This window comes from Nasonia vitripennis, assembly GCF_009193385.2.
Source record: "Nasonia vitripennis strain AsymCx chromosome 2 unlocalized genomic scaffold, Nvit_psr_1.1 chr2_random0002, whole genome shotgun sequence".
NCBI lineage: Eukaryota > Metazoa > Arthropoda > Insecta > Hymenoptera > Pteromalidae > Nasonia > Nasonia vitripennis.
The window spans coordinates 1,523,788-1,539,891 of NW_022279608.1; the positions used below are offsets into that span (position 1 = coordinate 1,523,788).

The following is a 16,104-nucleotide window of genomic DNA, read 5'->3' on the forward strand; positions in this document are numbered from 1 at the left end:
ATAATATCAACACTAAACTGTCAATGTATTATATTGTACACAAAGGATCGTGCACAATGTAAATTATTCGACACAAAGTACAAACCAATTTATTATGCACACAACTTTAATTAGATATTGTAAGTTCGTATATTGTACACAAAATATTGTGCACAGAACCAATAATTGAAGTAAACAATTCTGTTCAAGATCTTTGTGCACACTTTTCTATTTAGTATATTTGTTGTGCACATAATAAAATTATCGTGCACAACAGTTTTTTTGATTGTGCACAAAATATATTTTATTGTGCAAAAAACATATTTTATTGTGCACAGGGGGCGCTACTTACACGTTTCGCATTGCGTTTTATTAAAAAATTTGTTTAAGAATGAAGATCATACACTTATGTAGTTGCTTAATTTAGGAGCGTGTCACACAGACAAAATTGAGTTTAGAAGCGAGTCGGTAACAAGCTGGTAGGTAACTAGTAATAAATGAGTACACATTTATTAAATTTTATTTATTTACTAGATAACCATAGTAATAAATATTGCACAATCAAATCACGCGAAATGACAACCTCTTAAAAGTTTTCGATTGTACTCGATTTGACTTCTTTCTAGACGCCCTAAATACCTATTTTTGATTTTCATTTTTTTTCATCACTCTATTGCTAAGCTTAATTCAAAATCATTTTTAAGCTTTCAATTTATTTTATATATCTTAATTTATCAATTTTGTATAATTAATGATTCAAGACGGAAATGTGCTATTTATGAAAATTGAAATACTTATTAAATTTTTTTTATCTCCCTTGAAAAATCCAAAAATTAATTTAAGTTAACGTTTAAGTAAAATTTATTAATACTGAAATTTTAAATGGTAGTACATGAGTACAAAAAATGTTTCTATGATAATAATAATAATGGAAGGGGAAAGGAACAGAGGAAAAAATGAGGCAAGTAAAAGTAACGTAAGTTTATAATTTAATGGATTATTTTTATTCATTTACAACAATGTATATTTTAATAATGTATATTTACGAAATATTTGTATTAGTAGCTTAAATAAGGTATTGGTCGTGTCGTACACAATTTCTCACTAATATAATCAACAAACGAAAGATATTACTATAAAAATTAGTCATCGAGACTTATCATTATATTCTTCTTTTACAGAGCTACAAACAACTTCATTTTAATAAATATGAATTTTGTAATTACAATTTTAAATAGATATGTGTAATGTGATTTGTTAACATTAACACTTTCAAGCACTATTTTAGGGTAATTTTATAATGAGCATAGCATTTGAAGTTGAAACAATTCTATACAAACATAACCAAAACTGTAATATACAAAGTGTGCTTTAAAGTGTTATTCTATCTTTTCCACACCACCCGTGAGTTAAATAGAAAGGCGCGTTTTTTTCTGTGGTATCCCTTGCCTTACTGAAATTATTTATTTTAAATGAAATCTTAATTATAATTTAATTAAAGAAACTAACGTAAAGGGTGCAAAAAAGAAATGTATTAAACTGAATTATTTAAAATATTCTATTAAATTTCAACAAGGTATAGGCCTAATCCACAGTGTACTTGTGTATGTGCGCGCGACATGTGTGCATGGGCGTATATGTCTGTGTGGGCCATTCCACATCGTTCGGTATGCATAATACGCATACGTAAACGTACGGGATGGAAATCAATGCGGCCATCGTACAAACTGTTAGTGGCGGATGCAGGGGAGAGAAACGAACAGGCTTGCAGTACCTAACCTTCCATGATGAAAACAGTAAACGTGTGCCTTCTGCTTGGCAATTTCAAGTTCTTGGAGTTGTTGAATAATTATACTTAACGACTCCAATAAATTGAAATTGCAGAAAGCATACCTTCATTGTTTACATCCGGAAGATTAGGTATGGCAACTTCGTTTCTCTTCCCTGCATCAGTCACTTACAATCCTCACATTGGCCCCACTTTTCCCCTGTCCGTTTATACACACGTATACTACATATAAGGAACGATGTATAATAGCCCTGTGTACGCGCGTGTGTGTTACGTATACATGTATGTATATGTGTCTACGTGTGCGCTTGTGTGTGTATGTGCACTCGCGTATGTGTCGGTTTACGTGCGCGCGTGTGTACGTATGTGTGTGTGTGTGTATGAGTGCGCATGTGCATGTGTGTGAGTGTGTGCGTGCGTGTATGTATAGATGTGCGGTCATATATGTGCGTGTGAGTGTGGCGCGCGCGCATCAAAACATGTTTGGGTTTTTACATGTCTGTTTGTGCGCGTGTACATGTGAGCATGTGTGTGTGTGAGCGCGTGTGAGTATGTGCGCTCATGTATATGCTTGGGAGCTTGCGCTCGCGCATGTGAACATGTATGTGTGTGTGCGTGAGCGTGCGTGCATTCGTGTGCATGCATGTATGTACATGTTTGTGACAGGTATCCGGAAGTGGCTGCCAAGATAGGCGGCTATCTTGGCAGCCACTTCCGGATAATAGCGATTTGTCTCTGGCATTGATGTCCTATATGTTGTCTCCGATGTCCTCGACGTCCTTAATCCCCTGGATCTCCTTCTGGATGTCCTATTTTTGATCTCCTCGATTTCCTTAATAGCCTGGATCTCCTGGATGTCCTTAATCTCCTGGGTTTCCTACACGTCCGTGATATCCTGGATTTATTTGTTGTTCATGATGTCCTGTAAGTCCTATTCTTCTTCATTCATTTTTCACTAAAAAAGATGAAGAATAATTGAAATAAAATCATTTAAAAACATTTGGATTTATAAAACTTATTTATATAATCGATCTACATCATTTATATCAGAAAGATCTATGTCAGAATTGGAATCCATCTCTTCTATATCTCTCAATAATTGTTCATAGAACTCGTGCTGGAGTTGTGCCGGGATGTTTTGATTCCATACCTCGCCTCCCATCATATGTTCAGGTAAATAAGTAGTTATAGGTGTTCTACAGTTTGGACATTCCCTTTTGATCAGATTCCGTACGCAATTGTTGCAGATACGGTGAGGGCAGGTTGGCAGTTTATGCAGATGCTCTCTCGAGTAGCATACATTGCACACTTGCAAAAAAAGTATATTAGATATACTACATATCTCATTGAAATTATTAATTCTTCTATTTTATTACTGAATTACAGTAATTATTATATATTCTAAATAAGAAATAATTAAAGCAATCATTTAATATGACTTTATGTCGTAATTTTAATAGGCAATTAATTATAATTAGTTCTTAACAATTTAAAGAAAAACTAAAGAAAAAAAATAATTTTCGTCTTTACCCATCCTTGAAAAGATTGAATATCTCATCTTGAAATACAATGTTTCAGTTTCGTAACCCTTAGGTGCTTACTTTATGCCACCATTTTACTTGTGATAGCTTTTACAAAATTTAGTATTTTGCTGATAACGTAGCGTAAATCTATTAGTTATGATTAGAAATCAGTTATCTACGTATTGATAGCATACATTTACTGAATCATAATTATAAATGTTAACAATTGAGCAAACTTGCAATCACAAGTCTTTATAATAGTTATGTATTGCTAAAGTGATGTTAATAATTGTAACCACTGAATATTGAGTCTATAGTCATAAAATTCGAAGACCAACAAAAATCGGTGCTAATCAGCACTCAAATTTCACTGATCAACGTAATTATAGACATGATAAGAACTGTTTTCTCACACATCGCGAATATCAGTAAAAGCGGTGCCAGTCGGCACTCTTCTTCACTAATCGTCGCGATTGCGAGAACACGAAAACGTAAAAAAAACGATAAAGCTATTCTATTAAACTTAACAAAATACCGTGCTGCTCTTAGATAAATTATTATTTAGTACAATTGTTTTAGGTAATATTGAGTGCACAGTCATGAAATTCGAAAATCAGCAGAAAACGGTGCTAGTCAGCACTCAAAATTTACTGATCAACGTATTTATAGACGTGATAACTCATCCTAACATATCGCAAACATCAGTAAAAGAGGTGCCAGTCAGCACTTGCTTTCACGTATGGTCACGACAGTAACTACCATAATAATCATGGAAAACGATGTAGCTGTTTTTCTATTATTTTACAAAATTGTTTAATGTATTTGAATTAATCTTATTTTTGTACACTATATCTCATTTCATTTGATCAATAGATGTATGCATCAACAGTGTAAATTTTTTATTATTAAAAAAAAATGCACAACGCTAAGAAAAAGGACATTATCTCGTGGGCAAAATCTAACAATTCTATGATTCTGAATCAAGTTGTACTTCATTTGTTTCCGTTCTGGATAAATGTAAAAATAGTTTTTACAAAATGAAATAAAAAAATTCAACTATAAATTCCAAATAAATATTGGAACTATACCGAATATGTGTCTTCACTTATATTTACTAAGTTTACACTAACATTTCTTCAGTTAACTTCAAATATCCGAATCCGCCAATCTACAGACAATTTATACATATTTAATATATTATATTTTTGCTTGTTACGTTTAAACTATTTTCAATCTAAACTCATTTCAAATGTCGCTCGCATTACTAACAAACTTTTGCGTTTATTCGCACTCATGTTAAGTCAACAGTCATAAAATGTGAAGATTAGCAAAATATGGTGCTAGTCAGCACTCAAATTTTACTGATCAACGCTTTTGTAACTATTTCCTCATACATCGTTAATATCAGTCAAAGTGGTGCCAGTCGGCACTCTTCTTCACTAATGGTCGCGATTGTTAGAACGCAAACATGATAAAACCAACAATTAAGCTATTTTACTGAAATTCGACAAAAATACCGTGTTGATCAATTGTTTTATGTAATCTCACAGTGTAGAAAAGTATTAAATTTGTAATTTTTTAAATCGATGAATATTGAATCTACAGTCATGAAATTCGAAGACCAGCAAAAATCGGTGCTAGTCAGCACTCAAATTTCACTGATCAACGTACTTATAGAGATGATAACTCTTTGGCATCATAAACTTGATTTAAACATTAAAAAAATCTACTACACTTTTTTTTTTAATTTTATTGAAAGAACAATATATGTAAATGTAAACTTAGTAAATATTGGACACGACAAGGACTTATTTAGCTCAAAATATATAGAAATTAATATTTGTCATAACTTATAACTTCTTTCTTTTGTATTTTGATCGCCGGATAATGACGCGTATCGCGTTGATTAAAATTAATTGTTTCAATTAGACATATCTCAAAATAAAAATTAATAAATACTAGTTTGTCATATTCGCGAACAGTCACACAATTTTTGGTAAGCTGTAAACCTTTGAAGGTTGTCGAAACATAGTCTGTCCCTGTTACTTATATTATATACATTATAAAGAAATATTTTCATTAACTGTTAATATAATAGAACTTTTCCTACACGTGCGCAAAGTTCGATTTAGCGAACGCCTTTGCATTGGCAATGTGCCATTTTTCACACGCATACAAGAGCGTGCGGGAAAGTAGCTGAGCGTGCGGGAAAGTAGCTGAGCGTGCGGGAATGTATAACAGTGTGTGCGCGCATACTCTTATACATTCACGCACGCTCAGCTACTTCTACACTGACTCTTTTCAGCGTATGCGATAGTGGAACATTACAGGCAAATGCGTACGCAAAATTTAACGCTGTGCCGCGTAAGAGGTAGAATAATTAATAATATACGATACACGTGCACTGCGATGTACCCACACTCGCTCATTATGTTTACGCACTCGTATCGTAATGTAGGTCTAGAAAACTGTAAATGAGTGTGCAAAATAGTATATTCCCGCACTTGCGCGCAAAATAGAATATTCCCTTGTTGTATTTTTCTTCAAGAGTAAATATTTTAAAATTATGCAATCTTTACAACATTATAGTTTTCTTAGTTTGAGTTTAATATTTTAATTTATGGTTGATTGATTTATTTATTTTTAATTCTAATTTTGTTTGTCATGTTATCTGTTTTTAAAATTTCTTTGTAGTTATCTTGATTTATAATTTTTTTTCTCATTTTTAATCTTTCTAGTTTGCTTTTATTTTTAAAATTTCTTTGTAGTTTTGACAGTAGTTTTCTTGATTTATAATTTTTTTCATTTTTTAAATTTCTTCCGTTTTAATTTATTTATAGATTTTTAGTTTATTGTATTTTTAATTCCTTTTTTTAACGAAGGGAATTTTGCGGAGTTTGTTAGAAAAAATATTATATGCAATACGTGCGCGTACATGTCTTAACACTCCTCTTATTGTCAAAAGACGAGTGCGGAAAACATTTATGTGCACGCGTTGCATATATTTTTGCAACAAACTTGACTAGTGCGAGAATCATCTTTTTGTTCACTAATTGCATAATGTTCTATTTTAATATTCATAAATGCAGAAACATAATTATGAAGTGAATTATTCTTTTATCGAATAATGTTTACATATAAAATTTCGAAATAAAGTCATGTTTTATCAAATTAAAAATAACATAAAATAATTTATATAAGATGAGAATACCTTTTTGAAGATTTTCTATAAAAAAATACTAACAAACATACGTATAAATTATAAAATTATAAATTATGAAATTATTTTAAAACCTCGGATATGCGGAACTTGATAAACTATATAATATTGAATCTAAATCGTTTTGACGAGAACTACGATATTCTCGCCCTGCTAAAAATACCCAATTTAATCTGATTTCACACGATTAAGATTTTATCATTTTTAATCGGATTCAATAGGTTAAATAGCACCGTCCGATTCCATGGTAATCGGATTTAATCAGTATTAATAAGAAGAAGATTTGCTGTAATACGAAGAGATCGGATTTAATAGATCAAGCATTTGGATGGAGGATTAATAAATTATATTTTATAGGATTTAATAAGAATCGGTTTTAATTCGACGGATTTAAGAAATTTTTATGATCGGAACCAATCGTTTCCAATTATTTCAAAGTACTATATCGGATATTATAGATTTGCATGTTAATCGGAGGTAATCAGTATTAATTTGAATAAGATATATACGTTCTTGTTTCTTACTTGGTATAGTTCACCTACAAACTTTAAACAAACGTGTCCGTCAAGTATGGTCATACATTATTTTTGTGGTAAACTAAATCTATGCATTGCAAGTCTAGTGTGAGCCTGCTAGTAAACATGTGGCCGCGCATGCGCACTAAATAGCTGGCGCAATAGTCTACTCCTGCGTATACCTTCAAACATAACCCCAAAATAGAGCAAAGTTTACAAACATGTAATTTAAGTCTACGATGTCGAAAGCGTATTATTTTTCGATCCTATGCTTGTTTATTAATAATGAAATCTCATAAATAAATTATTTGTGCAGACAATAATGATTTATCTTCTTTTTGTACGATTTTTAAAATTGTCCGACTGCTTACCAACGGATACGTAAAAACGTGACGTAATAAGGGGGTTTATTGACGAATGAATGCTGAATCCGTTGTCCAACACAGATGAAACTGAACAACGATTGGCGAATAAATGGTGAACATTTCTACCAGGGATGAAAATTTGAAAGAAACATTAATGTAGCATGATATTTGAATTAGATAACCATTCTGCCTGTAAGTTTTGATAAAATAAGACAAAATGAAAATCCAAAAACAAAATGTTTTCCTTGTATCGCTTTCTACGATAATCAACATTTTTGTAATCCTATATTGATTAAATAATTAATTATAGGAAGAAATGCATGTTTACGAGTTAAAATATATCATAGCTTTTAGAAAAAAAACTTTTCAAAAGGTAAAACATTGGCGAGTAAAACTTTCTTTAAAAAAGTAGTGCAATTCCAAAATATAAAAGTCAAGTAATTTTATTCATTTTTTAGATATAAACATGTAGGCACATTTCAAAAAATACATAGAAAAATTGATATTAATGAATTTGAACTGTTGTACAAATTAAGAATTACAGTTGACAATATTTTATTTTCTGATTTAATGTACCGATGTATCTAAAAGATGAATAAAATTCCTTGACTTTTATATTTCGGAGATATCACTATAGTCCGGGAGCTAGGGTGGTTTTCGTAGCCGATGAGGTTCCATGGCAACACCAAAGTTTTTCTTATGTGTTTTTGCCCGCTGAACACGAATTTCGAGATTGCTCAGCCGGAAAATGCGCAGGATAATTTGGACGGCCGATTTTCCGGGAAAACATGGAGGGGTAACCGTTGTCACATAAAAAAGAATTACTTCATATTCTTCATGCAATTTGAAGACAAAAGTATTCTATTAAATTTTTTCATAAAATGCATTATTTTTCCCTGAAAAATCATAAAAGTTTACAAAAATCGGAAAATTTACGTTTTTTTTTGCCAACTTTGATGATTTTTTACGGGAAAAGAGTGCATCATAAAAAAATTTAATAGATTACTTTTGTCTTCAAATTGCATGAAGAATACGATCAATTTTTTTAATGTGAAAAATGTTACCCCTGGCGGAAAAATGTGCAGTTTTTTTTAGTTTTTTTCTGTTTTTTTCTGCTTGTTATGGTTTTATTCTGTACTTTTATGTTGATCGTAGTTGTAAGTTAAATATTTCTGTTAAAACATGTTAAAAAATGTATAATTGCGTTAAAAGTTATAAAAAAATTTGTATAAAAATGTATTTTTTCCACCAAATTTGGAAATTCGAAACAATAAAATGCATTAAAATATAAACATAAATAAAAATCTACTAATTTATGTTACAAATAACCGAAAAAAACAGAAAAAAACTAAAAAATACAGAAATAAGCAAGAAAAAATAGGAAATAATTTTGCAAAGCTAATAAATACTATAATAAGTTAATAAAAGCAGATCGATTTTAGTGATGCACAACAAATATAATTTACAGAATTATTAATATAAAATCTAAAACATTGAATAATTTTCATGGAGATTAATTGCATGAATTAGGCATTTTGTCATTATATATTATTTTTATTGATTTTTTACATTTTTTACAAGTCTGAAAAATATAAAAATATTTTGTTACTCTTCGCGCATTAATATAAAAATATTATATTTATTAATAATCAACAATATCAAAATACTATTATAATTCTATCATTTCTGTATTAGCATCCTCGTTGTTTTCTCCTAATTCTGGATACTGCTCTATCAGCTTCATGTGAGCTTTGGCATTAACGATAGCTCTATGAGCATATATATTTGCTTTTGACGTATAGACTTTACTTAAATAGTCAGAGTAATTATAGTGCTCTAAGTAGTGAGTAAAATGTTGATTCACCGTCCTCTTCTTTTTGGGTGTAAGAACTTTTTTATCCAATGTTTTTTTAGATTTTTTTATGCATCTTTCAGACAGATCTTTGTATCCCCAAGTAGCATAGCATAAATTAATATAAAACTTGCTTGGCTCATCTTTAGAATATGCGTTATCTACTGCTTCGGCACGAGCCATTATGCCACTGCCTGTATTTATTGGCGTAGGGAATCCTTCTCTTTTTTTTGTGGGCTGCTTTTCAGACTCCTTGTCAGCTTTAGCACCTATTTTTATGAATAAAAATAAAATAAAAATATATTTACATATGATCTATGCATATAAATAAAACAATTTGCGATGTTTGTTTTATTATATTAAGATAGTTAACTAAATAACCTCTAAAAGTAAGTCTAATTAGTACAAATTTTTAATAATAATGACGAATAAAGTAATTTAATGCCAATGCATATTAATTATTTGGTTGATGTTCATTTATGCAGATTCTTTAATAACATAAATATCGTGAATAAACAAGAAATTACACGTGCACGCTCATTTTGACTACAGGCACGGTACTACCTTAACACGAATAAGTAAAAGTATGAAACTCCAGGTAAATACAACTTAATGCATGTCTTCAGAATCATAATACAAATTATCATGCAAAATTTCAGCTTTGTTGTTGGCATAATACTTTTAGAATCCAACCACAAACAACATGCCATCCGAGCAATTGAATTAATAAAAATTTGTTATTCGCTCTCATTGGAAGGCTGTGACATGTAAGGAGCTTCACTTTTGCATGAGAATTTGTATTATAATTTCAAATGAATAATTCAAAAATAAAAAATAAATTTGTATTATGATTTCAAAGCTTGAACTTTTTGTAACTAACCTGTTTGCGCAGTTTTGCATGCCTTCTTATTTAGCTGCAGTAATTTTTCTTGAAAAAGTCGATTTGATCGTACTAAAATTGTGTTTTTCTTTTTTTCCTCTGCCAATTTTTTCTCAAATTCTTTCTTGGTACGCTCTAACAAGGAATTATCACTTTCACCTGATGCTCCATTCTCTTCATTTCTATTTGTAGTTTCTTCTTCTTCCCCATTATCTGACATTCCATCATCATCATCTATATTTTGAAAAGGAGGTGAATCTGAGCGATTTCCTGCTTGTTCGTCATCTCCAGCTAATGGATCAATATCTGAATCCGTAAATGTACCATCTGATTGATTCTCCTGCAAAAAGCATAAAATTAGTACAAATACAAAGAACATTATGTATACTATAAAAAAGTACATACGTTTGGAGGTGATTTAGGTGGGCTTATGCTTAAAAATGATTTTGGTGTGCTTGTCGTGGGTAAACCTGTCGTTCTAACGCTCGCATTTGAATAAGCTCTGATAATCTCTGAATTTGTCTTTTCAGATGCAATTTTTCTTTTCTTTGCTACTACCTATAAAAAATATGATATGAATATTAACATATACCGAAAATTGTAATTAAAAACCAAAATATATAGGCGGAATTGCATCGATAGACGATATTAAATTTGCATACCTTTTTATTTTTTTGAGCTTTATGCTTTTCAGCAGCGGGTGTCAAGTTTGGTGTTTTTTCTAAATCAGATTTATTTAGATTTGGTACTTTCACTCTTTGTTTTGACAAGTAGTTTTTCAAATCTTTGGCATTTTCTGAAAAAATGTACATTTTTATTAACAACATTTAATGAAATGATGTATATCAAAATAAAATCAAAGGTAAATTTGTTATAACGTACGTGCTACAATTAAAATTTGGCACACTTCCTGTTTTTCTGAGTCATTTAGATAGCACTTGAATGGTTTTGATGAAAATTCAACACTCTGGTTTCCCAAATTTTCATAACTAAAATTCACAATATCAGACTCTTCTAAAGTGTAGTATTTTGTTTTTGCCTTCACATAGACATATGCATACAATGTTTCTGCCGCCATAATTACATGTGTATGTAAATTTTGCAAAAGCAGTTTTATTTTTTTTACGACTTTCACTTTTTGAATGACGGATCAGAGCTTTTTCCTAATATATTCAGCGGGACATCGGAGACAAATGCATAAGAGGTTACAATCGTATTACACGCGTATTGGTGTATTATACCTGCGAACTATATATATATATATCAAACTGTGAACTGAACCTGCATGTATGGGTCCGTTCGTTTTATTAAAACTGTCGATTCACATTTCGTTCCGTCATCCATGGACCATGATCCGCCGAGCTACGAACACACACTGTATACCATCGACGTTGGGCGGCAAAATTAATTAATAAACTAATTAATAAAAGAATGAAACAATGTTGCTGCTGATTCTTCAGTGCGCCCATCGCACGGTATCCGTCCGAAGTGCACTTTTGCGCTACCGTCGGCTGCATAGCTATGTTCACGGCACACGCACAGTCGCGGGCTTCGCGGCACAGGAATGGAAAAACGGAACACGGAACATGCTTACCTGTGCAGTGTACACGGAACATGCTTACGATGTGTGTACACTATGTATGAAATAGTACTCTCTATACCATATGTATATTTCTTAGGTTATGTGTAGCTGGTAAATCAAATTGTATACACACTTTGCTCAAAAGTTTAACTTGAATAAAAAAAAATTAAAACGATTTTTTACTTTAAAAATGTCAAGAAGGAAAGGAAAGGGGTATAAAAATTGGATGGATCCAACTTGCAAAAAACGAATTCCTAAATCTACAGAGTACTTGTATAAACATAAAATGTTAAAAGTAAGTAAGCTATAAACATTTTATTTACGAATTTAACATAAAACGTAGGTAAACTAAAATTTTCTAAACTTAAAGAACAATGTTTTATTTTCAGAGTTTACTTGAGAATAGCGAAATCAGTGAGGAAGAAAATCATGATTCATTACCTCATGATATACAATCTCCTGTTTCTCTGCCTGTTCAAAATCTAGATTATCAGTCTGAAGACTTCACACATATTGGAGAGAATTGTTTTATTTACAGTGAAATGGAAAATAATAATAACGAAGATTGGATTAATGCTTTTACAAATAACAATAGTGTACAAAGTGAAATTTGTGAAGAAAGTGTACAAAGTGAAAGCTGTGAAGAAAATACAGTTTACGAAGAAGTAAACAACAAATCAATTACAAAACAATTTAAGAAAAATCAGTATTTAAACAAAAAATTGCAGAAAAAAACAAACGTCAGGTATGGTGAGATTATTTTAATGTGCATTATGCTAGGCGTACGTCATTCTCTTACTTGGACAGCCATGCTTGATATTTTTAATTTAATTAATAAATTATTTGACGAAGATGTCATACATTTAAGTAAATACAAATTGTTCAATTTCTTTCCTGAAAATAAAAAGTGGTTTAATTATCATATTTATTGTCCAGTATGTAAAATTTATATTGGAAATCGTTCACATTTTTCAAATACTATAGTTTGTCCTTCTTGTGAACATGTGATAGAAAATGTTAAGAAATCTCCGTATTTTTTAACACTGAATATAAAATCACAACTAAAACAACTATTGGATAATCCGATGATCAATAAACACCTTCAGTATAAGTATATTCGACAAAAACAAGACAGTAAGAATATTGAAGATGTGTATGACGGCGACTTGTATGAATATTTATCTTTACCTGGAAATGTTTTACACGACAAATGGAATTTTTCATATATACTAAACACTGATGGGTGTCAAACTAGTGACTCGAGCAAAGTGAGTGCATGGCCAGTTTATCTAAAAATCAATGAGTTACCACCAAAAATAAGAGACAAACATATGATATTAGTAGGTTTATGGGTAAACGAGGAAAAACCGGTTTTGAATACTTTTTTGCAGCCTATAATTACAGAATTAAATGTCATCGCAACAGAAGGAATAGAATGGAAAATGGATGATGAAACAATAAAATCAAAATTTATAGCCTTATGCTGTTGTGTGGATTCTGTTTGCAGATGTTCTTTATTAAATATGAAGCAGTTTAATGGAATTTTTGGTTGTACATTTTGTTACCATCCAACAGAAAATGTCGAAGGAACTAGGAAATATCCAATAGATGAAAATGTACATCTGCTCCGAACTCATGATAAAATTGTTCAGGATATGATTTTAACGAGATCAGTGAATTCACAATCTGGACAGATTGAGACGCAAGAGGTTAATGGAGTAAAAGGACCATCCATATTATTAAATTTGGAGTATTTCAATTTAAGTGATGGAATGACTCCGGATAGCATGCATTGTGTATATCTAGGTGTGACAGAACAATACACAAATTTAATTTTAGGCCGATGTCATGAACCTTATTACGTAGGAGCACCAAATGATTTATCAGTCATTGATGCTCGCCTTCTGTCATTTAAATCTCCAAAAATAATTACAAGGACGTGTAGATCTTTGACTAACAGAAATTCATGGAAAGCCTCGGAATGGCGTTCTTGGTTACTTAATTACAGTCTTGTATCCTTACAGGGAATAATTCCAAACAAGTATTTAACGCACTTGTCAAAACTCGTAGCAGCAATAGAAATTTTAATAAGTGATTCTATCATACCTGAAAAATTAAGTGTTGCACAAAATTTATTAGTTGAATTTGTCGTCTACTTCCAAAGCTATTTTGGTAAAGAACAGATGACATACAATATTCATTTATTGCTGCACCTTACAAGAAGTGTAATTAATTTAGGACCTTTATATGTGCACGATGCATTTGCTTTTGAAAACGAAAATCGATTACTTTTACAGATGAAAACCAGTCCTACTGATATACCAGTTCAGATAGCAAAAAGATACATGTTCTACAGATCAATTCCTTCATTTTGCCAAAATTTCGAGATAGGAAATAGAGTTGTTGAATTTACTGAAGATTTTGAAAGTCGTCTGAAATATTATGTAAGAGTTGACAAAGCTATTTTAATTAATGGGACGAGTTATGAACTATCTGAAGAAGAACAACAACTAGGTTATAGTGGTATATGTTGCAGTTACAAAAAGCTCATTTACAAAGGAATTCGTTACACAACCAGTGCGTATGCACAAAATTTAAAAATTAATGATTCAATTATAGAAACAAAGACTGGTCATACAGGTATTATAAAGAAAATATGTTTTTTTTATGACGACAGTCAAAATAAAATAGTGGTTTTTTTTAATCCTATTATATTAAAAAAAAAACCAATCTTTAATTTACGTCACATTAGTCACATTAAAGAATGTATAATTAAATATAACAAACTAGATGTATGTCAATTAGAAGATTTGAAGGGGCAGTGTATTTTAATGGCAGTAAATGCAAAAAATTACATTTGTAAAATAAAAAGAGGATGTCTCGGTGATTAATGATGTGTATATTTTAATAAATTATTTTTTACATGTTTTACAATAATTTTTTCTATCATATATATTCCCCACATTTTTCCTTCTCATTAATGAAAAAATCTAATTAATATTGAAAACGAATGCTTTTAAAATCAATTTTATATTTTACTCAGACATTTATAATTTAAATACAAATTTTGTGCAGCAATCGTTTATTCTTATTCATTAACGTTTCTTGTGATTAAAATCTATTTATGCATGTTGATATTCAATAATATTGGTTTTTCATTCATTTTTTTTTCTATTATTATATGTTTAATTAAAAGTAGAACACATGCTAACTTCATTGATTTTTTAAAATAATTAATTCTTATAGTTTATATCTGTTTTTTATGGTTTTTTTCTGTTTTTTTAGGTTTAAATTCATTATTGTACGTTAATTTTATATTACAATTATATTATGCATGTACTGTTTTTCACTAATTATTATAGTTTATATCTGTTTATTGCAGTTATTTTTTGAGTTTTTTGTTAGTATTCTATTTTTTCTAGTTTTTCTTAGCTTTTTACTGTTTTTTTTTGTTTCAATTTTCCAAATTCGGTCAAAAAATAGCAGTTTTATACAACAAAAAACACATAATGAACACAAAATAGTAACATACAACAAGAAAAAACTAAAAAAAAACTAAAAAAAACTGCACATTTTTCCGCCAGGGACCCTTTCATGTTTTCCCGGAAAATCGGCTGTCAAAATTATCCTGCGCATTTTCCGGCTGAACAATCTCGAAATTCGTGTTCAGCGAGCAAAAATACATAAGAAAAACTTTGGTGTTGTCGTGGAACCCCATCGGCTACGAAAACCGCCCTAGCTCTCGGACTACAACTTTTATAAAGAAATTTTTTTTCGCCAACGTTTCACCTTTTGAAAAGGTTATTTTTATAGAAGATTTCACCACTTTTATAGAGTAATGGTCTAGTAACGGCCTAGTCCGTAGTGCACATCAAATAAAAAAATTTGCTTTTTACAAATTCAAATAATATCTGCACGGATACATCTCCGTTTTAATTTCATTCAAATTTTCGCGCTATCAATGATCGGAAGTCACGTGACCGGATAGGATCTGATTTCAGGGGAGAGAAGCAACGCTCTAAGCGAAAAGAAATATACCGAGATAAATTTCAACCCGCAATATTTCGCTAATAAAGTAATCTTTTAAGATGAATCTTTTTTTGTCAAGAAAGATTAGGTTAATAGCTTTCAAACAGATATCAGGAGAACGGGCATAAGTGCAATAATAATAATATAAATGCATTCGCAAAATTTTTCTTGAGGTTAGAAAACCAAATTTCAAAGTATAAGGTAGTTGGCCCAATTCTCGATAGCGACCCAATTGTGGATAACTTTAAGAAATTATACGTTTTTGAGTTGTTTTGAATTAATTTGCTTCATAAAAATACATAAAATACATTCATACATCATCAACGAAAACATAGCTTTACTTATAAATGCTAAAATAGCGTTATTATTT

General features: G+C 30.7%; 3 protein-coding genes across 20 annotated transcripts in view; 2 read left to right on the forward strand and 1 right to left on the reverse strand.

Annotated features, from left to right (window-relative positions):
* Positions 1 to 16,104, forward strand: part of LOC100680429 (protein unc-79 homolog) — a 2,400,004-nt gene that overhangs the window by 850,418 nt on the left and 1,533,482 nt on the right. The gene's annotated exons all lie outside the window — the stretch shown is intronic.
* Positions 8,925 to 11,610, reverse strand: LOC116416253. Of its 2 annotated transcripts, XM_032601486.1 has the most exons (6): positions 11,449 to 11,610; positions 11,006 to 11,371; positions 10,786 to 10,919; positions 10,529 to 10,681; positions 10,124 to 10,463; positions 8,925 to 9,512 (listed from the first exon to the last, which is right to left on the reverse strand). In XM_032601486.1, exons 2-6 carry the CDS (start codon positions 11,199 to 11,201, stop codon positions 9,061 to 9,063), a joined length of 1,275 nt encoding a protein of 424 aa, XP_032457377.1. In that variant the 5' UTR covers positions 11,202 to 11,371; positions 11,449 to 11,610; the 3' UTR covers positions 8,925 to 9,060. The 2 variants fall into 2 exon arrangements, with proteins under 2 accessions (XP_032457377.1, XP_031779823.1); XM_031923963.2 differs by lacking the exon at positions 11,449 to 11,610 and having other exon boundaries at positions 11,006 to 11,376.
* On the forward strand, positions 11,756 to 14,639 carry LOC116416252. Of its 2 annotated transcripts, none has more exons than XM_031923961.2 (2): positions 11,756 to 12,000; positions 12,095 to 14,639. In XM_031923961.2, the coding sequence occupies exons 1-2, from the start codon at positions 11,896 to 11,898 to the stop codon at positions 14,594 to 14,596; spliced, it is 2,607 nt and encodes an 868-aa protein (XP_031779821.1). In that variant the 5' UTR covers positions 11,756 to 11,895; the 3' UTR covers positions 14,597 to 14,639. The 2 variants fall into 2 exon arrangements, with proteins under 2 accessions (XP_031779821.1, XP_031779822.1); XM_031923962.2 differs by having other exon boundaries at positions 11,812 to 12,000; positions 12,076 to 14,639.

Excerpts from the sequence above, each read along its gene's own strand:
- LOC116416253 (XM_032601486.1), bottom strand. The coding sequence starts at position 11,201 with ATGGCGGCAGAAACATTGTATGCATATGTCTATGTGAAGGCAAAAACA. Across the intron at positions 10,464-10,528 it reads CACCTAAATCACCTCCAAAC|GAGAATCAATCAGATGGTAC; the intron begins GTATGTACTTTT and ends TGCTTTTTGCAG. Across the intron at positions 9,513-10,123 it reads ATGCAAAACTGCGCAAACAG|GTGCTAAAGCTGACAAGGAG; the intron begins GTTAGTTACAAA and ends TCATAAAAATAG.
- LOC116416252 (XM_031923961.2), top strand. The coding sequence starts at position 11,896 with ATGTCAAGAAGGAAAGGAAAGGGGTATAAAAATTGGATGGATCCAACT. Across the intron at positions 12,001-12,094 it reads ATAAACATAAAATGTTAAAA|AGTTTACTTGAGAATAGCGA; the intron begins GTAAGTAAGCTA and ends TTTTATTTTCAG.